This window comes from Dromiciops gliroides, chromosome 6, assembly GCF_019393635.1.
Source record: "Dromiciops gliroides isolate mDroGli1 chromosome 6, mDroGli1.pri, whole genome shotgun sequence".
NCBI classification, from domain to species: domain Eukaryota; kingdom Metazoa; phylum Chordata; class Mammalia; order Microbiotheria; family Microbiotheriidae; genus Dromiciops; species Dromiciops gliroides.
Window position 1 is genome coordinate 127,631,801 of NC_057866.1, and position 26,537 is coordinate 127,658,337.

A 26,537-nucleotide genomic window follows, 5' to 3' on the forward strand; every position below is an offset into this window, starting at 1 on the left:
CGGCCCAGACCCCCGAGACGATCCCCCAGGTGCAACCATGTGCTTGACCCACTTCCCCCCTGGTTCTCCTAATCTCGAGTCCTAAAGAGCCCCTCCTGGACCTCGGGAAAGTGAAGGTGGCTGCCCAAGGGTTCTTCCCCTCGCCGACAAAGTGAGGGGCCCGAAGGGCGCCCGCCCGGGCTCGGAATCCCGGCTGGACCCAGGCAGCAGCCGAGGCGCCCACAGGACGTGCCGGGAGGCGGGGCGCGCGGCGCGAGGACGCGCCGCTCTGGGGGCGCGCTCCCCTCGGCTTCGGGGCCGCGCGCGAGGAGGTGGAGGGGGCGTGTCGCGCTGGAGGCGGCGGCGGCGGCGGCGGCGGCGCGGGCGGGTTGCGCCGCGTTGCCTCCTGTGTTGGAATGTGCGGATCGGGCGGCCGCGCGGCGCAGCAGCCTCGAGCACTGCACCAGGAGACTCTGGCTCAGGCGTTCCCGCTGCTCTCTCGGGCCCCGCACTAGGTCCCAGAGGAGGCAGGAGCTGCCGGAGAAGCCTTTGCAGCGTGAGAACCACCTGTAGCCGGGTTCCCCCGGGCCTCTTCCAGCCCCCGTGGCCTTAGCCCTAACTTTACTCGTTGGTGGCTTTTTTTCCCCTTCTGCAAACAATTCCTGAAACTCCACTCAACAAAGAAAAGGAAAGGGAAGACGCGCACGTGCTGCGCCCCTTCCCCCCTCCCCTCGGGAGCCCCGGTAAGTCCGCCCCCTCCCCCCCCACGCCCCGGGCCCCAGCCGGAAGGAGCTGCTGCTGGGGAGGGGGTGAGGGTTCAGGTAGGCTGGCTGCTCGGCGGCGGCGGCGGCGGCGGCGGCGTGGGGGAGAGGAAGGAGGAGGAGAGAGAGGCGCTGTCCAGGGCTGATTTGCCGATATTGCGGCTCAGGCAGCAGCGGCCCCGGGCGGGGTGAGGCCGAGGAGCGGGATCGGGTTACACCCCCGCGGCTGGGAGGGTGGGAGGGAGGGAAGGAGCCTGGCTCGGAGAGCGGGGGAGGAGGAGGAGGAGGAACAGCGTCGCGGAGGTTGGGGGGTGGGGTGGTTGGGGTCCTCGAGGACGGCGGCGGCAGCGGAGCGGGGCTTTCGGCCCGGACTCCCCTTCTCCAGGTGACTCGGTTTCTCCTTTCTTCCGCGCCGCGGAGCCCGGGGCGGTCTGGGCGCACCTTGCCACCTCGAGGGCGAGCGGAGCTCTCTAGTCCTGAAACAAACTTCCTGCCGCTGGCCCAGTGCGCGCTCGTCCTCCCTTCCTTCTTCGCTCCCTCCTCCCCGGGGACCCTCGCGGCGCGGGGCTCGAGGGCTTGCTCGGCCCCGGCCGGCTCGCGCATACCCACACACTCCTAGGCCCGGCGCCGCCGCCCCCCGTCCCCCAAGCTCGAGGCCTCCCCGCTTCCCACCCCGCCCCTTCGGCTCGGTTCGGCCCGGCCCGGCCCGGCCCGAGCCGCTCCCCCTGGCCGGAAGGCGCTGTTGACTCGGGGACCGGACGGGTTGAGTCAGCCGTGGGGCTCGGGCGCCTCCGCCAATGAGGCTGGACAGCGATTTCTGCTGCTTGGGCGGCCGCCGCTCCTTCCCTCCCGCCCTCCCCGGCCGCGCCCGGGCTGTCCGCGCCAGCACCATCTCGGCCGGCCGCGAGGTTCTGCTCGGCGCGGCGGCGCGGCCCGGGACAGGGCGCACGTAGCCGGCCCGGGGCTGCCTTGGGCCCGGCCGGGCCGGCCCGGCCGCCAGTCTCTCCGGACGCCGGGCCGTGAGGGGGGCGGGGGAGTGAAGTTCAGAAACTTCCGGAGGGAGAGGCTGAAGGGCGGGCGGGCCCGGCCGGCGTGGGTGGGGGAGACCCGCTCGACCCTCGAGGGGTTGCTTCCTCTCCCACTCTCTTCAACGCTTTTCCCGGAGGCGCCGAGGCCAGAGCTGGGCCGCTCCCCCCCTCCCCCCAACCCTTTGGGCCTTGGCCTCAATCCTCGAGGGAAGGAGGAGGATTCTTGGGGAAGCTGAAGGTGGGAGACTCCAGAAGTCAAGTCCAAAAAAAGTCCTGGTAAAACTGACTCCCCTCCTCTCCCTCTTCTCCCAACTTCCCCATCTCGGGGGCGCGGGGTCGTGGAGAACGAAGTATGGGAAGAGGGTCTTGGGTGGAGGAGAGATGAGCCGAGGCAGGGTTTGGGGGTCCACCCAAAGCCCTGGGGCCGGGCTCCGGGGAAATCTGCCGCCTGCTTAGGCGGCCTGTTGGGAGAGAAGAGGGGGGGAGAGGAGGACGGAGCCCCAGAGTTTGCAAAGAGCTGCTTTGTGTTGGGTATTTTGAGAAAATGGCCGAATGCCTATTTCAGGCAGGAATGCAGCAGCGGCAGTGGAGGCAGCCGCCGCCGAGGCAGCAGCAGCAGCAGCACAGAGGAATGTCTGCAGCCTCCCGGGCTTGCAGCTCAGTTTCTGGCCTTGCTCGCCGGGGAGCCCCCCTCCCCCATTCCGAAAAGTTCAGTTTGGTTTGGAGGAAAAAACGTAGCAAACGTAGCCTATTAGGGGAGCGACGGAGGAATCCAGAGCGATGGGGCCGGGAATGCGGGCGAGCTGGGGTTTCCCTGTGTTGGTATTTCGATGAAAAACTCTTCCGAGTTTGTGGGTACTTAACGAAACTGGCTTTTGTTTGGACCCTCGGAGGAAATCGGTTACTTGGATGCCTCTGGCTCGGGCTTCTGGGTTCTCAACAGTGTTTCTCAGTTCGACCTTTGTTTTCTCTAGAAAGCGAGGTGATAGTTAAGGAAGGCAAGGCATGTTTAGGTTTGTGGAAGGAGGGTAGCCAGACCCCTCTAAGGCCAGCTTGCCTTCTTGAAGGTGATTGTGTGTAATGGCTTCCAGGCAAGTAGGCCAAATCCTGCATGCAAAAAAAAAAAGTTACTCCTGGTCCTGTTGGCTGCTGCCCCTCCCAGGAGTGAAATTCACGGTTGTTTTTTTCATCCAGGAGGTTTTTAGCCAATCAATATCACATTCCTTTCATAGGAATTGGGGCCATTAACCTTTTTTTTTTTTTTGGACCAATGGGAGCCTTTAGAAATTAATAAAACAAACTCGATGGTCCTTTTCACAATAGGTTAGTCATCTGGAATTAGTGATTGAGTTCATATGAAATTCAATTAAGTTGACCAATTATCGCAGTCTTCCACTTTCCAGACTTGTCTGTGTGTATATAATGAATGCACAGCATGGCTTTCAGTGGCCTCAAAGCCTTCTGATTCATGAGACAAGTGAAATGTAGAGGGGTGTGAAGGGGAGGAGAGAGCTCTACAAGGTTATTGAAATGTTCTGATAATTCTGTGAAGTGGAACTGCATACCTAAAAACCTGGAAAGAAAGGGACAAAATAAGATCTAAGCAAAACTGAAGAATTGTCACTTGTAAACTTTTTCCACCTGAAATTCTGAAGGGGTGGAGTAGAGAAGCCAAGAAAGGAATGTAAACCGAATAAATACATCTTGAACATAGACTAAACTTGGTTGGTAATATTGAAATCGACATTTCTTTTAGAAGAAATAATCAAAAAAGCAATTTTGTTTGGGAGGTAGTAAAAATAGTTGTGATTTAAACCGCATTTAAAATTATTTTTAGTTCTCTTGATTTCAGTACTTCAGAAGATCACTGATTTTATTGGTCTGGTGCAGATAATATTTCTTCTTACCAGACTTCTTGTGATGTGCTGTAGCCAAAAAGCCTTGTTGTAGATAGGCCTTTGAAGGGATGAATGTCTCTGAATTTATCTAGGTTGGCCCATCTTTTGCCTCTAGGAAGTTTTCAGATTCCTATAAGCCTTCTGAAGCTGCATTTTGCCACCATAGCCTTTGAACACTCAAGGTCATGTCCACTGTTCAGTGGTGGCCTTGGATTCAGATTTTCAGGGAACAGTAGAGCTCTTAAAGTGCATAAATTAAAATAAAAGTGTTAAGTAACTTGAAGAGCTAGTTTCCTTTAAATCTCTGGGAAAGGCAAGATATGACTTTCTTAAGGTCAAAAAGCTGTAAAGTAGAAATCGATTACTTCAGTTTTAGACCTTAAAATTATATTTCTTCTCACTTGTTTGCTTTTATTTGTCTTGATCTTTGCTTACAGAGCTGCTGTTATGGCCACTCAGGTGCTTGGTCAGACTGGAGGCAACGGGCTTTTCACCGGGAATGCCAACATCGTCATGGCATTGCCTAACGACATGTACGACTTACATGACCTCTCCAAAGCTGAGCTGGCAGCACCTCAGCTGATTATGTTGGCAAATGTGGCCTTGACTGGAGAAGTGAATGGTGGTTGCTGTGACTACATGGTTGGAGAAGAAAGACAAATGGCAGAGTTGACCACAGTGGGAGACAACAACTTCTCAGACAGTGATGGGGAGGGACTTGAAGGAGCTCCTGGAATAGAAAGTGAGTCAAATAGATCTGAAAACATGGAATTGGGGTCTTTGGAAATCATCGTTGTTGACCCTCAGACTGTGTATGAATCATCTGTTCCAGAGACTTTTAGTTCAGAAAAAGACCCTCCTTCAGAGACACCTTATCAGCCAGAAACCCCTGAGGACAAATGCAAGAGCTTGAAGAGCAAGCCTTTTCGCTGCAAACCTTGTCAGTATGAAGCAGAGTCTGAAGAAGAATTTGTGCATCACATCAGAGTCCACAGTGCCAATAAGTTTTTTGCAGAGGAAAATGCAGAGAAACAAGCACAACAGGCACAGACCAAGGAGTCGGAGTCTTCTGTTGCTGAAGAAGCGGATTTTTCCAAGGGGCCTATCCGATGTGACCGTTGCGGCTATAATACTAACAGATATGATCACTATTTGGCTCACTTGAAGCACCACAACAAAGCAGGCGAGAATGAGAGGGTCTATAAGTGCATGTTGTGTACGTATACCACCGTAAGTGAATATCACTGGAAGAAACACTTGCGAAATCATTTTCCTAAGAAAGTGTATACCTGCTCACAGTGCTCCTACTTTTCAGACAGAAAAAACAATTATATTCAACATATTCGAACACATACTGGTAAGAGCCTTTTGTTTTTCCCCCATTCCATGTGTTGTTTTTCCTTTGTGGGAGCCAGGGGTCTTGTGCCTAGTCCTGGTTTTGCCCCAACTCACTTGTTGAACCTAAGCAAGTGCCTTGATCTTTCTTTTATGTGTTCATCTAAGAAGGGAAGAGGGTGGTCTAGATAGATGACTTATTTTTTAGAGTTAGTGCCTTTTACACTAATAAACTTGAGAATGCAAAATAAAAACTTATTAATCAGTATTAATTAGAAGTAGGCTGTATTAAAGGACTTCTTAAAAATTACAAATTCATTTTATCAGTACATGCAATAATGTAAACTTAATGCTAACAATCTTTAATTATATGAAAATCTACCTGTGGTGCTTCTTTTTTCTTTAACATTTGGCATTCTTCTAGACATCTTTTTTAGACTATTTCCTTTAGTGTAAGCCCCCCTCCCCACCTTTTTAGATGGTGCAAAGGAATCAGTTTTAATTATACAGTTGTCAAAGTAGAAGCCCTTCATTTTACATCAATTTAGGAAAGACAGAATCTGCCTAGTAAGTTGGTAAATTTAAGGAAAAATAAAAAATTCTCATTTTGTACAACTCATGAAATCTCAAAAGGTAACACTTCTCTTTTCATAAATATTATAGTCTTCTGGAATTCACTCCTTCCTCCCAATTTATATGGGAACATAAGAAATCTGTTTTTAATATTCAGTGGTTTGAAGACATATGATTAAAACAATACAGTTAGGTGTTGTAATTATACAGGTTTAGATCAATATATTCCATTATATGTACAAGGTCTTTTTATCATTAGAAATTTTTTATGAATAAATGGTTGTCTCTCTTGTTGCAATGAAGTTTTCACATGTCCTGTATTTTTAGTCATGGTGTAAAAATACTACCCTTGAGCTTAATTAGTCATAATTCAGGACACTGGAGAGAGTAAATATTCTAATATATTATTATTTAGGCTACAAATGGAAAGAGCTGGAAAGCTCTGTGTTTATCAACATTAGGTACCCACTGTAGAATAGGCAGTTTTTCCAGAAGGGTGCCAAAGCTAAGCAGGGTGATACCCAGTATTTTGAGGTGTGTTGGCAGGCCTGTTTTAGAGACTTGCATTTGTATAACCTAGTTAGTGAGATTAGTTATGATGTATATTCAAATGGAGTCTCTTTTAATGCAGGTAAAACATTTCGATTACAGTAAAATATAGGACTTGAAAGCCACAGTAGATGGACCACCTAGCTAAAACAGTATTTGATAAATAATATTGCATCAGTGCTTATTTACATGGCACGCTATAAACTGTACAAATGGTCCTCACAAGAACCCTGTGAAGTAGTGTAGTTAATACTATACAGCTTACAGGGCAGAGAGGAGTAAAGAGAGCTAAGAGGCTTGTAGACCTGAAGAAGACTTAACAGGAGAGGGGCAGGACTCAGAGAGGTACTCTTCTGCAGAAGTCTCCAGTAGTTGTGGAGATACACTAAAATCTAACCAAGCCTTCAGTCTTTAAAGGGGATGAAGACTGCATTCAAGTAAGTAAGGTTTGGTTTTTTTTTTTTTTTTGGTGGGGCAATGAGGGTTAAGTGACTTGCCCAGGGTCACACAGCTAGTAAGTGTCAAGTGTCTGAGGCCGGATTTGAACTCAGGTCCTCCTGACTCCAGGGCCGGTGCTTTATCCACTGCGCCACCTAGCTGCCCCCTAGTAAGTAAGGTTTTAATATTAGCTTGCTAACAGTTATAACTGTGGGATAGGGGTATGGTCAAATGTGTCCTCCCTAAGAAGATAGGAGGAGAGAATGAGACTCTCAGTGGTAAAGTGACTTGATTTGTCCTTTTGCAGAAATGTCAGAACTGAAACTGGATCTCAGGTCTTCTGGATTCCAACTTCCATGTTCTCTCTATGCTTTTATAGTTTTTTTGCATATAGTGCACTTAAAAACATGTTGAATTGAACTTCCACTATACCTTGTACTTCAATATAGGAAAATCATTTGGATTAATTCTTGAATTATGTAATTAATGGACTGTGCCCTGCAATTTGTGATGGATGATTTGTGGGTATCTTTTATCCATTTTGTGGCTTATTGGCTAGTTTAACCATGAGCCAGTTTTACCAACCAGGATATTCCTAGTCAACCTTTTCCCATCTCCTAGCCAATATGTACTTTCCTAGTAGGCAAATTAATCTAAATAATAGACGAAGAAAAATAATTATTCTTGTAAGTAGGAATCAGTGCATTTCAAAATGTTGGGGATTGTCTTATTTTAGTTGGTACAATTGCTTCCTTCATTAGCATGAATATATTTTTAAAAGAATTTTTCAAAAACTTACTCATCAGTGAAATAATAGCTAACATTTATATAGTGCTTACTATGTGCCAGACACTGTGCTTAGTGTTTTAAAATTATTATTTCAATTGATCCTCACAGTAACCCTGAGAGGTAGGTGCTATAATTATCTCCATTTTACTGATGAGGAAACTGAGGCAAAGAGGTTGGATGACTTGCCCAGGATCCCCACAGTTAGTTAGTGTATTTGTGTTCAGAATAGAACTCAGGTTTTTCTTACTCCAGGCCAAATGCTTTATTGACTTCACCACAATCAAGTTGGCCCACTTAATATACTGTCTAGATGATAGTTTCAATTAAAAATACAGTTGCTAAAAAAAGATTCTGCAGAGTATTAGTAGTATTAATTCAGGCTTCCATTAAGTTGGAAGTGAGGAGAATTGATCAGTTCATTTTTTTTCCCCCCATATAAAATTTTCACACCACCTGATGTTAATGACATCTGTTGTCTGGATTTGTGCATAATTGAAACTTCATCAAACTTTCTGTAGGTCATGATCCAAACTTATTTGTATTATTTTCTTTATTTGACTAGAAAATGTTTTCTGGGGAGAGGGACTGAGAAATAGTAGAACATGGTGGGGAAAAGAGGGGAAAAGCATCCTAACAAGTTTTTCCATTTTCTTTGTATGTAAAAGGTGATTGAGAATTTTAATTTGAAAAGTATTGGAAGGAACAGGATAAAACATCTTTCCTTATTTTAGATCTAGGGTGTTGTATAGGCTTAACTGTTTTTCTTAAGTTGGGGGGGTGTATATCAGGAAATGACTTTAAAATGACATCACTAAGAAAAGTGAAGGGGAAGAAGCATTGGAAGGGTCTGCCAAGTACATTGAAGTCATTTTGGAAACTTGATGGATGAACTAGAGAGGTAGATCTTACCCATTCATGATGTGTGCTGTGCTACTTTTCAATCTTCAGATCTTAAGATACGCATTCCACTGAAAGATTTGAAAGAGTTAGATGGATCTAACAGCTCATTGTGATATTGTTCTTAATTTGTTTTATTCATTAAACATTAAATTCCTTCATGCCGAGCAAAGAGGTGGGAGAGGTAAATAAGTAAGGATCATATCATAGATTTAGAGCTGGAAGGACCCCAGAAGTCACTTAGTCTGACTTCTCTCCCCCCCATTTTACATATGAGGACACTGAGGTCCTTCACGGTCAAGGGACTTGCCAAACCGGTTGTTTTGCATCAGAGGTGCAATTTAAACTCACATCCTCTGACTCAAAGCCACTGCTTTTCCCTGTACCATGGTACCTCTCAAAGGGCAGAGTCTGTGCCCTCAAGGAACTTAGAGTCTACTAAGTACACAGCTTTGAGACAAAAGCATGTGATTTTTTTTTTTCCTGTGAATGTCTACAGCAAGACAGAGATGATTCTCCATTTAGGGAAGTCTTCATTGAAGAGGTAACTTCATTTGGAGTTTTAAAGCTGGGCATGAGAAGGGATTAATATTTTGTGGGGTAAGAATTGGTGAATAGCCTAGTTCAGAAGAACTTGATAGTTTTTACATAACATTTTGTCTATTAGTTCGTTTTTAAATCTCTCTGGTTCCATTTTATCCCATTAGGAGGTGGTTTTTTTTTATATATGTTCGATTATACTATTGTACCTCATTTGTGTTTTTGTATTGAGGATCAACCTTTGAATTTTCAGGTTTCACTACTCCCTTATTTATGGTGACCCTTGGAGATTATTTTTAGAGTTTTCATCTCTAAAGAGGGAATAATGCTTATCCCTCGTCTACCTTTCCAATATGTTAGGAAGTCATATTTTTAAGCACCCCATGATCTCCTAAGAGATGATTTTCAAATTACCTCTCTGAGTCCTGCCCTCTCCTATTAAAGTCGTCTTCAGGTCTGCAAGCCTCTTAAGGTCTCTCTACTCCTCTATGCCCCCAAATGTTGTTCAAGTTCACAAATTCTAAGATGACATTTTCCAGCATGGGAGAATGTTTTTTATTGAAAATCAGCTGGATGTTGCCCCTTAAGTCCAGTTGTCAATGTCTTCAGGCCTTTTAGTTAGTCAGTTGTGTTATTATTTTTCTCCCTTCACTCCCATGCTTTTTATTCTACCCCACCACTTTTTCAGGACAGAATCATAACCTGAATTTGTATTTTGAGGTTTACAAAGTACTTTCCTTTGAAGTAGACACACTTAAATCTTTCTCTTTTTTTAAGCAGATGAGGAACTTTGAGGCCTAGAGAGATTAATTAACTTGCCTACGGTCACATAGCTTTTAAGTGTAGGAGTTGAAATATCTCCAAGTCTAATGGAATAATAGATCTTTCCATTATATCAGATTGCCTTTCTGATTGTTTTCACCTGTGATTTCATTAGTTAAAGGAAACTCCCTGGTGTGTGAAACTTCCTCCACAGATACATGACTTTTTTTTTTTTTTTTTTTTTTTGGTGAGGCAGTTGGGGTTTAGTGACTTGCCCAGGGTCACACAGCTAGAGTAAGTGTCAAGTGTCTGAGTTCTGATTTGAACTCAGGTCCTCCTGAATTCAGGGCTGGTGCTTTATCCACTGCGCTACCTAGCTGCCCCACACAGATACATAACTCAAATAATTTGTCTTAAATGAGTTGCCTGCAATACTGAGAAATTAAATGACATGTCATGGTCATACAGCTTAGTGGTTTCAGAGGCAGAACATGAACTCACATCTTCCAAACTCAAAAACCAGCTCTCCAGCCATTTGTGGTATGTCACCTCATGACCAGATTCTTGCCCCTAATTATCCTCAGTTAATATAACTATATTAGTACTCTAATTGTAATATATATATATATTTTTTTGCATTTGTATCCCCAGCACAGTTGTGATTTACAGGTGCTTGTTGATTAAACAGTTGTATTGCTTTTAGGGATGTCAGACATGGTAGTTCCTGCTGATAAGAGAGAGGAGGAAAGAGCTGGCCTTTAACCCTAGAATCATAGGAACATGAATCTAGAGCTAGAAGGGTCTTTTTTGTTTTTATACTAGACTGTCTTTCAAATGGAAGTGCCATGGCTGGTGAGCAAAAGGTGGTAGTGGAAAGATTAGGATTGAACAGATACTCTTCTCTTTAAACTTCACCTAAGAGTGGAGGCCCTGAAACTGTTTATCATTTCCTTAGCTCCTTAAACTCATTGCCTTGTGGAGTTATAGTAAATGGGAAGACAGGCCAATAATAGAAGTCGTGGAAAAGCAAAATATTCTTTTTGTTGTGTTCCTGGCCTTTTTAACTGATAGAAATATAGTTTGAAGGCATCTTAGAGAACATCCCTGACCTAATAGATGATAAAATTCAGACCTAGGGATGTTAAATGTACCAAGGTCACACATACAGCAGAACAGGCATTGGGACTTTTCATTCATTGTTGCCTTCCAAGTTATCTTGAAAGAATCCATATACATTAACTTAAATTTTTTATTAGTTTTATTCATAAATGGTTGTCAATTCTAATCTGCCTCATAAAGTTGTTAAAACTGCTAGCTAAGAAAAAATATTTGTATAAGAGCCTATATTTGTATGGTTCATGAAGCTTTGCAATGGACTTCACAAATGTGTGTCCCAAGTCTTAGTGCAGCTTTGAGCTTTACTAACGAAGCTAAGTTTGTGGAACATCCTGTATTTTCCTCTTGTTTGACCCTCACAGTAACCCTTTGAGGTAAATCATACAAAAGTGTTAATATTCCCATTGTATGGGGATATTATGAGGAAACTGAGTTCATAAAGGTCGTGTGGCTTGTTTAAGGTCACAGACAAGTACAAATTGAGCCTACATATTCTCATTCCCAATTTCTGTTAACTAATTTAAGCTTTTATAAAAGCACCTTCCTCGAAATAAGTCTGAGGTAGGTAGTAAAAAAAGAAATTGCCTGAATAATTGTTTGTCATAGATACTATTTATTGTAGATATAAACCTGGTCAAAATCAGATTTTTAAAAAATGGACAATGAGTTCCACACCTATGGCAGACTATTTTTTAATTTATGTTGCTCCATACTTACTACCAGATGTATTATTGGATACTTAAAAGTACGAGGAGGGATGGAGAATATTTTGAAGGATGGTCATTTTTATTGTGCTTAACTTTAAAATTTGTTGTGATTTCAAAGCTGATTTATGAAGATGCTGAATTGCATTGAAGAACTTTTTAATAATTTTTATAGCATACTTACTGGTCATACCAATGTATCAGTTGTGTTTTGCATGGGCATTGACAGTGATGTTTTATGTTTTTTGTCAGTAAGTGATAAATTTTCAACATATTTTGCCTTTATTGACATTTCTAATGTATGATTGATTTATTTGCAGGTGAACGCCCATATCAGTGTGCTATGTGTCCCTATTCCAGCTCACAGAAGACACATTTAACTAGACATATGCGTACTCATTCAGGTTGGTAAGAAAGGGGGTGGGGCTTCTGTCATGGTTGATAAACAACTTTTATAGGGAGATTCTTTTAGAACTCTTACTTCAATCTTTAATTTAGTACAATCTTTAATTGGAGTTAAAATGATGACTAATCTGGTAAAAGGCTTATGTTTAGATAAGTGATCAGTTGATAAACTAGCAAATTACTGAAGCGGTTTCTTAGTGATGTGATTGATATCTTTATGTTGTGATTAAACTAATCTGTGTCTCCACCTAGTGGACATATTCACATGAAGTTTTCCCTTTAATTCAATAGATGTGTGGTAACTTAGACTTTTATGAGTGTTAGTACTTCAGGTATCTTTAATCTCAGTGCTGTGGGCCCTTCCACCACAGGAGATTGCAGCCCCTTTAATTTAGCAGATTCTTAGCAGATTAACAGTCTTTGAGAGTTTGTGTCACCATATTTGCAACCTAGTTATGAGCCTCTCTGAACTTAATAAACTAGGCAACAAACTTAATCTCTTCATAATTGAGTCATTTCCAGGTTAGGTGGACTTGCCAGAGCTTTCACTCCAATGGTATGGACTTAAAGAACCCAGGCTCACCTTCTTGCCATAATAAGGCATCATAGCAGGACTTAAGTAAAGAATATCATTAAAGATATATTAGATTACTGGTTCGTTTGGATCACTGAGTTGCATGCTTGTGGAAATCTTTTTTTAAATGGAGCTAAAGGGGTTACAAATAAGTTTAATGTTAACCTCTATAATAGACCGATAATAGAAAGGAATTCTCTTTCTTAGAATGTAAGAAGGAATGTTGCTTATGTCGTGTGCTGTATTTTGGAGATATTTTTTATGATTGCTTTTGACCACAGTACATGCAGAGTTTACTGACATTCTGATGAAACATGGAAAGTAGTTGAAATCAGCATAATATAGCAGTAAAACAAATGTAGAGACTTAATTGTGCTGGGTCAATACTTGAAGTTGTAGAAAACAAAGGGGATATAAATTAAATTTTAAGATTGTAGAGCTTTATTTATAATTTAATTTATCCTGTCTTATTTTTCTGATGCCATTTTAATAAATCTTTTGCCAAAATACTCTTCTCCGTACCTCTGCTTGGTGATCCTTCTCAGAGAAAGAAAAAAGTCAATTAACCTGTGCATCATGTAAACCTTGTCAGATATTATATGCACATTTCATACTCATAGTCTCCTACTTCACAATAAGGAAAAGGTAGAATGATCCAAACTTGGTCATTATTATGCTGCATTCATTGTATTTTTTGTTTAATACTCTTATAGTAATTGTTTAAACTGGTTTTCATGGTTTGCTTTGTTTCAGTTCAAATGTCTTCCCATACTTTTTTTTTTTTTTTTTTAGTGAGGCAACTGGGGCCAAGTGACTTGCCCAGGGTCACACAGCTAGTACTTGTTAAGTGTCTGAGGCCGGATCTGAACTCAGGTACTCCTGACTCCAGGGCCGGTGCTCCATCCACTGCGCCATCTAGCTGCCCCTCATACTTTTTGTAAATTCAGTATTTATCTTCTCTTAAGACACAGTAATATTCCATTGCATTTATGTGCCACAAGTTGTTAAGACTCACCCCATTAATGGGCATTCACTTTGTTTTCAGTTCTCTGCTGCCACAAAAAGTGTTGCTCTCTAGATTTGGGGAATCTTTCTGTTCTTGGCTTCCTTGGGGTGTGTGCCTCGTTGAGTCTCTGGATCAAAGGGTTTGGACATTTTTAGTCACTCTTTACACCTAATTCCATTGCTCTACTAACAGTGTACTAGTGTGCCAGCCTCCTCTTTCCAGTACTTAGACTTTGCCGTTTGTCATCCTTGACAGTGTAATATGTTTTGATTGGTAGTCCTCTTTCTTAGTGAATGGAGCTTCACAGTTGTTAGTAGTTCTGAAGTCTTTTGAGAGCTTCCTCTTAATATCCTTGGACCACTTGCTTTTCCCTTGTGAACTCTTAGGGTTTAGATAATCATGTTAATATGTTAGCCAAGCTAAAAAGCGGTTGTATGTGTCTCTGTGTGTGTTTCTCACCTGATAGTCTCTGAAATAGGAAAAGTTGGCTGTGCTGGCCTCTGGAGTGGGACTTATCCATGGTGAGTCCTCAGTGAAGGGTTCCTTCTCAATTTTACAAGCTCCCAAACTTGTTGACTGGGGGAGGGGGGTGATCAGACCCTGACAAACCAAATTCTGATAACTAAAGACATGAAACTTAAATAAGTAACAAAAAAGCCATGGCCAACCATGTCACCAGAGGACATAAGATGGGGCATGTCACCTGCCTCCATCCTAACAGAGGGCACAAACAGAGACATGCTTCTTGACATAACCTCTTTGTGGGTGATTCCTTTTGTTTCACTATGTTTATACATTAAAAGCATTTTTTCCTCTGTTTTGTAATAGGGAAGAGGTACCGTGGAGGTTCAAGAGGGTTAGATGTCCACAGGGATGGACTCACAAAGAAAGTGTGACAGGAAAGCAACATTTCCAGAAATGTACAGAAGACAACAGGGAGTGAATTTAAGCAGGGCAGTTTTTTTTTTTTAAATGGCAGCTAGGTAGCACACTAAACTGGATGAAGCCCTAGACCCAGAGTCAAGATGACTGGCTGTGTGACTCTGGACAAGTCACTGAACCAGTCAGCCTCAGTTTGTTTTGTTTTTTTCTCATATGTAAAATAGGGGTGATAATGATAGCACCTTCTTCCTATGGTGGTTGTGAGGATAAAATGAGATAATACTTACAAAATGCTTTGCAGACTTCAAAAATGCAAACCTTAAAGTGGTTTTGCAATGGCAAACAATAGCAATTTCTTGCAATAAATGCTAGTTTATTTTTATTGCATTATACACTTTTAAAAAAAGCAAATAGTACAAAGTAGAAAAATCACCATTTCATATACAATCATTTTTCTGTTGTGTTAAGATTTAAATTTTATTTATTTATTTTTTAGTGAAGCAATTGGGGTTAAGTGACTTGCCCAGGGTCACACAGCTAGTAAGTGTTAAGTGTCTGAGGCTGCATTTGAACTCAGGTCCTCCTGAATCAAGGGGCTGGTGCTTTTTTTAGAAGAGTTCCACATACACTAAAATATTTATTTAAGTCCTTTTTGTAATAGCCAATAAATTGGAAACAAAGGAGATACCTAACAATTTGGGAATGGCTAAATGAGCTGCAGTATGTGAATCTAATGGAATAAGTAGATATCTATAAAGTGAAATATATCTTTTATTATGTGTTCCATTTAATTATAAAGGCAAAGATTTTTAAGTAACTTACAGAGCACAGTTTGTTTTTTCTGCAATGCAGTTTACTAGTATCAATATTGTTCCTAGGGGGAGTAATACCAAAATGCAGAATGTCTATGCTGCTGTACACCATGGCAAAAGTCAAATCTTAGTATGGCTTTGCAACACCTTCTTTAAAGAAATACTAATTCTGTTTATTAAATAATTGATAAAATCTGGAGCCAGAATTCTTTCTAATTGAAAAAATGAGGGACTTGACCAAGTTTTAATAATTTTTTATTATTTTCAGATGGTCCTAACCTTCTAATTTTTCAAAAAACATTTTTAAGGACTACAGGCCCCCCAAAAGTAAGATATACCTTAAAATCTAGGGATGAGGTTAGCATTTGAATCTCTAACCAAAACAAAACAAGAATAAACATGTAATTTATGTGATTAGCTATAACTTTATACTTTCATGTGGAAACAGCTTATGATAATGAGGTTCCTTTCATATATTAGCAGAGTCACCATAAAATCTTACTAAAAATAACACACAATCTTAAAAAGTAGCAGATCATTAAGGAGAAAATTATATCATAAAGAATTAGCACAGTTGGTAATCTGCATGGATCTGGGCTGCAAACCCTTTGTAATGTCACTAGAGTAGTCAAAGTGTCCTGGTGTGACTTCAAGAGCCTTACAGATTATTTAGGCAGAACTATATATCCCCAAAGGAGAGCAAACATAGGGGCAGGTTATGTTCCTTCCAGTTCTACATCTATGTTCCCATTCACACAGTGTAAATACCAACACCCAAGTTCTTTTTTCTGATTCATGGCTCATCCACATAATCTAAATTTGGTCTCCTAAATAGGCTTGTTCATCAAGGGGAGCATCCTTACAGATGATCAGTACTTGTTGTCACGTTATCTAGTGCTCCCATTACAAATCATCAAGAGGCATTCTTATCTATTAAAGTTTCATGTCTTTAGTTATCAGAAATTGCTTTGCCAGGGTCTCTTTACCCCCTGTCAGCAAGTTTGGGAGCCTATAAAACTCAGAAGGGACCCTTCACTGAGGACTCACCATGGCTAATCCCCACCCCAGAGGCCAGCACAGCCAATTTTACCTAATACTTCAGAGACAAGAGACACAGACATATACCCTTCAGCCCCCTTTAATTGTTCTGCTTCTGCTCACTTCTCTCCACATCAGGTCATACCACCCAGGATTCTTAGTAATTAACTTCTTTGCCATTTCTAATGGTGTAGTCATGCTTTTTTACATTCTCATGGCAGAATTGTTCAGCCATTCCCCAAATGATAGATTCAGGTTCTTTACTTCTCCTTGTTTTCTCCTTACTCTCCTTTTATTCAAGATAAGGAATTTATTTCAGTTCACTTTTCCCTCCCATCTAAACCTTCCCCCACCAATCTCCTACTTGTTTTCTCTTTTGAGTTTGATGTATTTCTGTGCCAAACTCTGCATGTACTTGTGTGCCCATGTGTATCTTCAATCCCCCCCCATTTCAAATAAGAATAGTTAATCTGTTGCCCATTCCCTTTCCTTCATGTTGGTGTAGTCTACTCATCCATTCCAGTTATTATGAGAAATAGCGAATTCTACTCTTTCTCCTTTTGCGCCCTCCCTTTCACTCTTACCTCTTTAAAACCATCAGAATAGAACCTATTTGTGCTCAAGTTCTTCTATTTTTCTTATTTGGTTTCCTTTGTACCCTTTGAAGGATGTAAGATTCTGAAGGAACACTTGTTTCCCCTCTATTAGAAGGTTAATACTACATCATCTTACAGTTCCTTCTTGGAGTGCCCTAGTCCAAGCCTTGCTTTCACAGTGAGTTAGTCTCTTCTGGCTGCTACCATTCCCTGGGCTTCCAGAATCCCCACCCTGGGACTATCTTAGGGGAGCCCTGCACTCTTGCTGCTTCTGGATATAGAGCTTTGTAGGATATATGTGTCTCTGACCTATCTTGTTAATTTTTGTGTAGGTCTGGGATGGAAGAGATCATTTCATGTAGTTTTTCATTGAATATCTTAATTAATTATCTTTGTATACAAATCTAAAGTTTTTTCTGCAGCAGATGTGTTAGAGCTAGGCATGTAGAATATATATGCTTCTGTTTAGATAATCATCATGAGTGGGCCTTTCTTTTTATTGTTAGCTTTCTTGGGTCATATGCCTCAGCCAGTGGAATGGGGGGGTTTGAAGGCTTATGGAACATTGTCTCTTTCCGTCTTCTATCATTTTTGAGAGTTTATTGGGTATGTGGTGAAGCCAGAGTAGTCTTGATTTATATTTCTCTAAATAGCAATGATTTTAGAGCCATGGTCTCAAACTTGGATAGAATGGGGCCACTGAACTTACACAAGCATTCTGTGGACATGTATTGACTTAGAAAATTACATATTAACATTATCTATGTTTCATTGTAGTTTATTTTGTTAAATATTTCACGTTTCCATTTTAATGCATCTAGAGTCTTGGGCTGCCAGTGTTAGACACCTCTGATTGGAGCATTTGTTGAGGTCAGGCCTAATGCCAGCTCAGGTTCAATTTTAGGAAAACTAATCCCTCTTGTATGACAATAGGGGAAGGGAAATCTGATTTTATCACAGCATTCTTTGATTTCTTTTTTTTAGGTATTCATATGTTCCTTGTGGAAAAATCCATTTCTTTCATATGATTGCTCATATCCTTTAAACTCCGTAACAAGGAAATACTACACTGCTACATTCACGTACTAGAGTTTGTTAGACCATCCCCCAGTTTATGGGCACCTACTTTACTTCCATTTCTTTGCTACTACAAAAAATGGCTAAAGCATATTTCGTGTGGTCATCTCTATATACATAAGAAGTGCCATAAGGAGTATTGTTAAGAATACTTTATGATTGGAAAAGTGAAATGGGCTGTAGATATACAGATTCATAGATACATAAAACATAAGACTAAACCAAAGGCCTTTTAGCACCTTGGCTAGGTCTTCTGTGTTATTTGTGGGAAGACATGAGCAAGAATTACATATGATGAAAAGGCATAAAAATTGCCATCAGTTAAGTCCCTAGTTTTTTTTAGGTTTTTTTTTTTTTAGTTTTTTCTTAATATGAGCTATTGATTGCTGAGGTCTCTCTCATCTGCTAATTTCTACAGTATGGGACGTTAATAAGCCTGTCTTTACCCGAGAATTGTTTTATTGGATAGGGAGCTTAGAACTTCCTCTGTTAAAACTTACTACCTCACAATCGACTTTATCTATCTGTCTGTCTATCTATTTATTTATTTACTTTTAGTGAGGCAATTGGGGTTAAGTGACTTGCCCAGGGTCACACAGCTAGTAAGTGTTAAGTGTCTGAGGCCAGATTTGAACTCAGGTACTCTTGACTCCAGGGCTGGTGCTCTATCCATTGCATCAGCTAGCTGCCCCCACAATCGATTTTTTAAAATAATTTTTATTGATATTTTTGTTTTTTACATCATCATAGTTTTCTCCAGTACTGCTTCCTATCCCCTTCAGCAGGGAGCCATTCCATATAACAAATGGTTTTTGTGGAAAACCTCCTACCTCCAGGAAGGGGTGGGTTAGGAGTGTTATCTCATAATCTCTTTTCAAGTCATGTTTTTTCTTTTTTATAATTTTTTCATCTTCCATTTATTTTATTTTTTCCAGTTACATGTAAAGGTAGTTTTCAGCATTCATTTTCATAAGATTTAGAGTTCCAAATTTTTCTCCCTCCCTCCCTTTCCTTCCCCCTCCACAAGACAGCAGCCAATCTGACATAGATTATATATGTAGAATCCTCAAGTGCACTTTTTTTTTTTAAGTTTGTGTTCAGTCAGTATCAGTTCTTTCTCTGGGAGTGTTCAGTCAATATCGGTTCTTTGGGAGTGGGATAGCATGCTTTGTCATTAGTCCTTTGGGATTGTCTTGTGTCCTTGCATTGCTGAGAGTAGTCTAGTCATTCACAATCGCTTGTAGAACAATCCTGCTGTCACTGTGCACAGTGTCCTCCCAGTTCTGCTCACTTCACTATACATTAGTCCATGAGTCTCTCCAGATTTCTCTGAAATCATCCTGCCTGTCACTTCTCACAGCACAATAACACTCCATTACAATCATATACCACAGCTTCTTCAGTCATTCCCCCATGGATGGACATTCCTTTGATTTCCAATTTTTAGCCACCACAAAGAGTTGCTTTGAATATTTTTTGTACAATTTTCCCCTTTTTCTCTTTTTCACAATTATTGTTAACTGTTTCCCTCCATTCTATTTTCCCCATGATATTTATTATCTATCTTCTTTCACCCTTTCCCTTTTCAAAAGGGATTTGCTTCTGACTGTCCCCTCCCTTAATCTGCCCTCCCTTCTTTTTCCCCTCCCTCTTACCCTTCCCCTCCTATTTTCCTGCAGGGTTAGATAGATTACGCCACCCAGTTGAGTGTGTATGCTATTCCCTCCTTGAGCCAATTCTGATGAGGTTAAGGTCTTTGAGCCGATTCTGCTGAGTGTAAAGTTCATTTACTGCCCTGCTCCTCCCCCATCTCTTCCCCCACTCCATAAACCCTTTCCTGTTTCTTTCACGGGGGATTTCACCTCCATGCTACCTCTCCCCTTGCCCCTCCCCCAGTGCATTCCTCTCACCCCTCAATTTTACCCTAAAGATGTCATCATGGGGTAGCTAGGTGACTGGACAAAGTATCCACCTTGGACCCAGGAGGACCCCAGCCCCAATCCGGCCTTACCCACCCACTTCACGACCCCAGGCATGTCACCTAACTCCAACTTTTTATGGTTCTCTAGGGTCTTGTATTTGAAAGTCAGATTTTCCATTCAGTTCAGGTCCTTTCATCATGAATACCTGAAAGTCCTCTTTTTCATTGAAGTCCCATTTTTTCCTCTGAAAGATTATGATCAGATTTTCTGGATATGTAATCCCAATTCCTTTGCCCTCTGTAATATCATATTCCATGCCCTCTGCTGGTCCTTTAATGTAGAAGTTGCTAGATCTTGTGCTATCCTGACTGGGGCTCCACAGTACTTGAATTCTTTCTTTTTGGCAGCTTGCGATATTTTCTCCTTGATCTGGGATCTCTAGAATTTGGCTATAATATTCCTGGGAGTTTTCCTTTCAGGAGGTGATTGGTGGGTTCTTTCAATTTCTATTTCACCTTCTTCTAGAATACCAGGGCAGTTTTCCCTGACAGTTTCTTGAAAGATGATGTCTAAGCTCTTTCTTTGATCATGGTTTTCAGGTAGTCCAATAATTTTCAAATTATCTCTGCTGGATCTATTTTCCAGGTCAGCACTTTTTCCAAGAAGATATTTCACATTGCTCTCTATTTCTTTTTTATTCATTTGGATTTGTTTTATTGTGTCTTGGTTTCCATTTGTTCGATCCTAATTCTTAGGCAATTATTTTCATCAGAGAGCTTTTGTATTTACTGGCTTCCATTTGTTTGATCCTAATTCTTAGGCAATTATTTTCATCAGAGAGCTTTTGTATTTACTTTTCCATTTGGCTTTTCAAGCTGTTGACTGTTTTCTCTTGTCTTTCCTGCATCACCCTCATTTCTCTTTCCATTTCTCCCTTTACCTCTCTAACTTTATCTTCAAAGTTCTTTTTGAACACCTCTCTGGCCTAAGACCAATTCATATTTTTCTTGGAAGATTTAGATATAGGGGCCCTGACGTTGCCATCCTCCTTTGAGGGTGCACCTCAATCTTCCTTGTCACTAAAAGAAATTTTTTATGGTCCTCACCTTTCTCTGTCTGCCCATCTTGCCTTTCTTTTACTTGACTTTTAGCTCCTTAAAGTGGGGCACTGTTTCCAGACTGCACTGTCCCAAGCTTAAGAAGTGCCAGGTGGTATGATTGAAGGAGGATCAGGTTCTTCAGTTGGCCTGGCCTGCTCCCTGGTCAGTAGATAACCCCAGGCCAACTTGCTAATCAACCAGCTTTGTGTGCTGTGGTTGTCAGCTCTGCTGAGCTTGTGCCCCTCTCCCACCTGGGCCACTGCTACTCAGACCTACCTCCTGGTTCTCAGCAGGGATGAAAAACCCAAGTTCTGCCTCAACACCAGCATAGACCCCTGTAATTTCCCCCCTGCCCAGGGCTCAGCCTTCTCACTGGACAGTGATTCAGAGGCTCTGGGGGTCTCTTTTCTCTCATGAGATGTGTATCAGTACAATTGTGGGGGTTGGGCTGTACTTCTATCTTGGCACAGCAGCTCCCTCTTTCAGACCTTCCAGGCCGTCCTTGGTTGGAAACTGATCTCAGCACATTCTTCTGTGGATTTTGCTACTCCAGGAATTGTCCTATGCCATTATTTGTAGGTTATTTTGGAGTGATCCTGTTGTGAGTTTGAGAGCTCACTGCTTTTCTTCCGCTGTCTTGGCTCTGCCCCAGAACTCTGAAGCACCAAGGATTCTCTTTTTTATAATTTTGTAATACTCACTTTTGACTTGTGTGGTTGCTCTTTGCATTTTTATTGTTGCAGTCATTGTGTATATTGTTTTCTTGGCTCAGCTTATTTTATACTGCATTGGTTCATGTAGATCTTTTCATGCTTCTCTGTATTCATACTTATCATTTCTTACAGCAGAGTCATATTTCATCATATTCATATACCACAGTTTGTTTAGCTATTCCTCAGTCAGTGAACATCTATTTCTAGTTCTTTGCTATCACAAAAAGTATTGCTATAAATATTTCGATGTATATGAAAATTTTCTTCTTATCAATGACTTCTTTGAGGTATAGCCTCAGTAATAAACTCTTTGGGTCAGTGGGTATGGACATTTAGTCACTTTATTTGCATAATTCAAAACTGCTTTCCAAAATGATTGTACTAGTTCAAACCTCCATCAACAGTGCACCCTGTCTTTCCATAACCCCTCCAAGTTGACTATTGACATCTTTTTATCATTTTTGTCAGTTTGCTCTATGTGAGTTGAAAACTCAGGGTTGTTTGTATTTGCATTTCTCTTCTTATTAGTTATTGGGAGCATCCTTTTATGTGGTTGCAAATACCTGGCAGTTCTTTTTGAGTACTGTTTGTTCCTATCCTTTGACCGCTTACTCTGTGAGGATGGCTAGTAGTCAGAGGTATACAGTTATCCCTTCCACATTGGGGGTGGGGGAAGGAGGGCACCCCCTTGATCTAGAAAAATCTGTATAAATTTTTGGCTCTCTTTGTAACAGAAGTCTGTATTATTTTGGTGTTGAAAGATAAATTATGTTGATATTATATAATACTATACACATGTTTTACGCATTCCTGAGTTCCTAAACTTTTTCTTTGTCATCTGCTGGCCTTCACATGTTGTGTCAAGAAAGTCATATACAGTTATCCCTTCCACAAAACTCCCCTCAAATTTCCATTTGACTTTTTATGCTAACTAGTGATATATCACCACCACAATGGGGGAAATTGAGGTGTGGAAGGGGGATAACTGTATATGACTTTCTTGATTGATTGGTAGATTACATATCTTGGATACGGAACTCTTTTACTCCCGTTTGACTGCTTTCCTTATCCTAGGTGCATTATTATTATTTTTTTTTTTAAGTGAGGCAATTGGGGTTAAGTGACTTGCCCAGGGTCACACAGCTAGTAAGTGTTAAGTGTCTGAGGCCGGATTTGAACTCAGGTACTCCTGAATTCAGGGCCGGTGCTTTATCCACTGTGCCACCCTAGCTGCTTCTAGGTGCATTAATTTTATTAGCAGAAGCTTTTTGGTTTCTTGTAATGAGTTACCTGTCTTATCTTTTGTAATTGCCTCTATCCCTTGTTTAATTAAGAATTCCTCTCCTACCCATAGCTGAGAAAGGTATATGATTTGCTTCTCTTCTAATTTTTTAATGTCACAATCCATTTATAATAGATTTGATTGTTGACTTTATTTTATATTCGGGCAAAATCTGCCTACCTATAACTTCTATTTATGAGTCCCAGTTATATCCTCTGGAGCACACCATTAGGGTTAATTTGAAGGCTTAGATTCTATGTTTTTGAAGACCATGCTTATCTATGGTCCCTATTCATATTCACCTATCCTCCTTTTTTGCATTCCCATCTTTTCCCCTCTTTCCTGCTAAGCATCTCCCACTCCTGTTTGAGCTTGTGTATTACCTTAGTATAGTCTCAGAATTGAGCATAACCAGATGTGACTTAACTAATGCTTGGTGGTTACTTTAATTTTTTCTTGGACCCAGGCCTGTGCTCTGCAATTTATAGTCTTTAATCAAAGAGTAGGATTTTATATTTATCCTGACTAAAAGTAATCTTGATTTTTAAAAAAAATCTTGATTGTCTTGTCTTATCCCACAGAAGCTTAGGCTTTGTATAGTGCCTGACACATAGTAGGTACTTAACAAATGTTTTTGTACACTGCCTTTGTGTCTATTAGAATCTGATAAGAAAATTGCTGAACAGAAATTTAGAAATTCCTCTACTTTGACATTATTCCAGTCAGTACTGCATCTGTGTAACTATATATAATCTTGCCCACATTTTTCTACTTTGTCTAAAACAATCTCATAATTTCTACTAGTTTAGCATTTTATAATACTTCAAGGATCCATGATTTATTTCTTCCATATGATTACTCCTGTCACTCACTAGTGTTAGAACTTCTCTAAGAAGTAGGTGATTTTGTGAGTTGTTGAAACAAAAAAATTCATTGGCTTGTAACCAACATATAGTAATCAGTCTTTCTGTGCCTAGCTCAGCTAGTCCTTACATAACAGATATAGTGTCTTTTTCTATAAGTATAGCCTTCAAGAAAACTTAATGATGAGTCATCAGAGGTAGGACTTTAGTAGACATTACCCTCCTAGTAAACTTGTTAAAGAAAATAGAATTGAGATTAGTTTGGAGTGAAACCATTTTGAGTTAATGATTAGTTTTTCCTTTTAAAAACGTTTACAAATTTGATTACTTCATTTTTGAATTTTGCCTGCTGTCAAACTTGTCTGTGGTTTCTGGACTCTGCTTTTTTCTCTTGTTAGTAATTTTCTTACATTAACTATTGACTTCATGGGTGGGGGAGTGAAAAGATGAACAATCATCAAAAATATAAACAATGGGGGCAGCTAGGTAGCACAGTGGATAAAGTACTAGCCCTGGATTCAGGAGAACCTGAGTTCAAATCCGGCCTCAGACACTTTATACTTACTAGCTGTGTGACCCTAGGTAAGTCACTAAACCCTCACTGCCCTGCGGGGCGCCCCCCCCAAATATATATATATATATATAAAACAAAATTTTAAAATAATCCTTGGGGAAAAGATATAATCACATTGTTATTACATCTGTCAGATTGGCAGAATAAAAGTTGCAAAACTCATTTTTTGTGAGGATATAGAGAAACAGGTACCACCACTGCTAGTAGAGATTTACTTGAATATGCTTAAATATATAGTAGAAGTTTCAAAGATAAATATTTTGGGATTCAATAATTCTTTTGTTGGGATTGTTTCCTGAAAGTGTTAGCAGAAACAACAACAAAAAAGAGGTATGGGGGGGGGGGGCAATTTTGGTTAAGTGACTTGCCCAGGGTCACACAACTAGTGTTAAGTGTCTGAGGCCAGATTTGAACTCAGGTCCTCCTGACTCCAGGGCCAGTGCTCTATCCATTGTACCACCTAGCTGCCCCAGAGTTATCTTTTTAAAGATGTTTACTTGTTCATGACCCCATTTCAGGTTTTATTAGCAGAGATATTGGAGTGGTTTGCCGTTTCTTTCTCCAGTTCAATTTAAAGACAGATGAGGAAACTGAAGCAAATAGGGTTAAGTGACTTGCCCAGGATCATGGATGAGTCTTCCTGACTCCAGCCCTGGTGCTTTATATGTATCCACTGTGCCATCTAATTGCCCAAAGATTTTCATAGGATTATTTGTAATTGCAAAAAATCTGGAAATCTTATTGCCCAATCATTGGGGAAATAGATGAATAAATAATGCTGTTAGTATGGATAAATATGAGGATAATAAAGAAATATTGAAAGATCTCTATGAACAAAAGAGAAAACAGGAAAAGGAATGGTAGTGAATAAACAAATCCTTATAAAGATTTAGATGGAATGACAAAAGTTATGACATTTTAAGGTTTGAATTTCATTTATTTAAATATAAATAATTTCTAAGCAATTTTGTGCAGTGTGATACATTATTTTAATTTGTAAGGGAGTAGATCAGTGCTAAAGGTAGGTTTTAGACAGGCCTAGATCTTATCTTGTCCTTACTGAATTTTTTATTACTCTGTCCTGTCTGGTTATTTTGAAAAGGTTCTATTTGTTTGTTTTTGTGGGGCAATGAGGGTTAAGTGACTTTACCCAGGGCCACATAACTAGTGTCAAGTGCCTGAGGCTGGATTTGAACTCAGGTCCTCCTGAATCCAGGGCCCATGCTTTATGCACTGTGCTACCTAGCTGCCCCTATAAGCATCCTTTATTAGTTTTGAACAAAATATGCTTAAACAGAGTTCATTGGCTTTTGAAAGGCATTATTAGTTACTAATATTGCATATTATTTCTATATTCATCTCTTTAAAGATTTGAAATTATTTTCTATTATGTTAATCCTCGTAATTGATTACATAGGATGTGTTCACATTCCTTAGCTATGGAAATGAATATCTTGAACTGCTTTTTATGCCTTGATTGGGGGGGGGGGTTGTGTATTTAACATTAAACCATATAACATGTTTTGGGAATATGTTAAAGAAGTATTTACTATTATGTCTGCATGTTCTTTATTAATTTTTTAGCTTGACTTAAATTTTTCCTTTAATTTGAATGTTTTTATAATTAAATATTTTATGATTACTCATGGAATTTTGTCTTACTGTACACAAGTTTAATGTCTTAAATGGTTTTTGAAGCTTCCCTTTTAGTTTTATTACAGTTTTTAAATACTTTTAGAGTTTTGGAAAACTTTGATTTTTTTTTTTTGAGACTGTATGAATATTCTGTTTGATCAATTGTTAATTTCCATTTTTCTACAATGCATTCCAAAGGACCAGTTGGGTATGGATACCATTTGGTAATATTACTATAGAGTGATCTAGATGGGTATGTACTCCGATAGAATGTGTGTTACTCTATTGCTCCTTTTAAATTTTTTTTTGGTACTGTTTTTCAGTGTATTTGTGATTGTATTTTTTTCCTAGCTTATCCTTTTATGTGCCATATTTACTTGTGTTTTCCCCTGAAATAGTTCCTTTCTTTCAAAGTAGCCTCCCATCTTCTGCTTAGAAATTGTGATGAACCTGCCAGAAGGGAATCCTTTTAAGTAGTATTTGGTTCATTTCAATAAACATTGAACAAATGTACCTCTTGTATATTGTGTTGAATGAGATTAGAAAATTTTAATAATAATCCTTGCCAAAGGTTCATTGATAGAGCTATATGGGACTTCAGAGATATCATCTACAACTAGTTAAAAACACCCTACTTACAAAATGTGAAACTGAAGTCACAGAGGTAATGAGCATCAGAGGAAGAATTT

At 40.5% G+C, this 26,537-nt stretch overlaps 1 protein-coding gene across 5 annotated transcripts in view; it reads left to right on the forward strand.

Annotated features, from left to right (window-relative positions):
* The first annotated feature begins 395 nt into the window (after nucleotides 1-395).
* The window catches only part of REST (RE1 silencing transcription factor), a 30,931-nt gene continuing 4,789 nt past the window's right edge, over nucleotides 396-26,537 (forward strand). Inside the window, exons 1-3 of one of the 5 annotated variants that reach the window (XM_043973049.1) lie at nucleotides 396-722; nucleotides 4,104-5,023; nucleotides 11,690-11,773. In XM_043973049.1, coding sequence (XP_043828984.1) covers nucleotides 4,114-5,023; nucleotides 11,690-11,773 — 994 coding nt within the window. In that variant the 5' untranslated portion in view covers nucleotides 396-722; nucleotides 4,104-4,113. Of the gene's footprint in view, nucleotides 723-860; nucleotides 929-1,085; nucleotides 1,126-1,891; nucleotides 2,045-4,103; nucleotides 5,024-11,689; nucleotides 11,774-26,537 lie in introns of those variants that run through there. The other 4 variants (XM_043973047.1, XM_043973050.1, XM_043973051.1 and 1 more) reach the window with 4 other exon arrangements.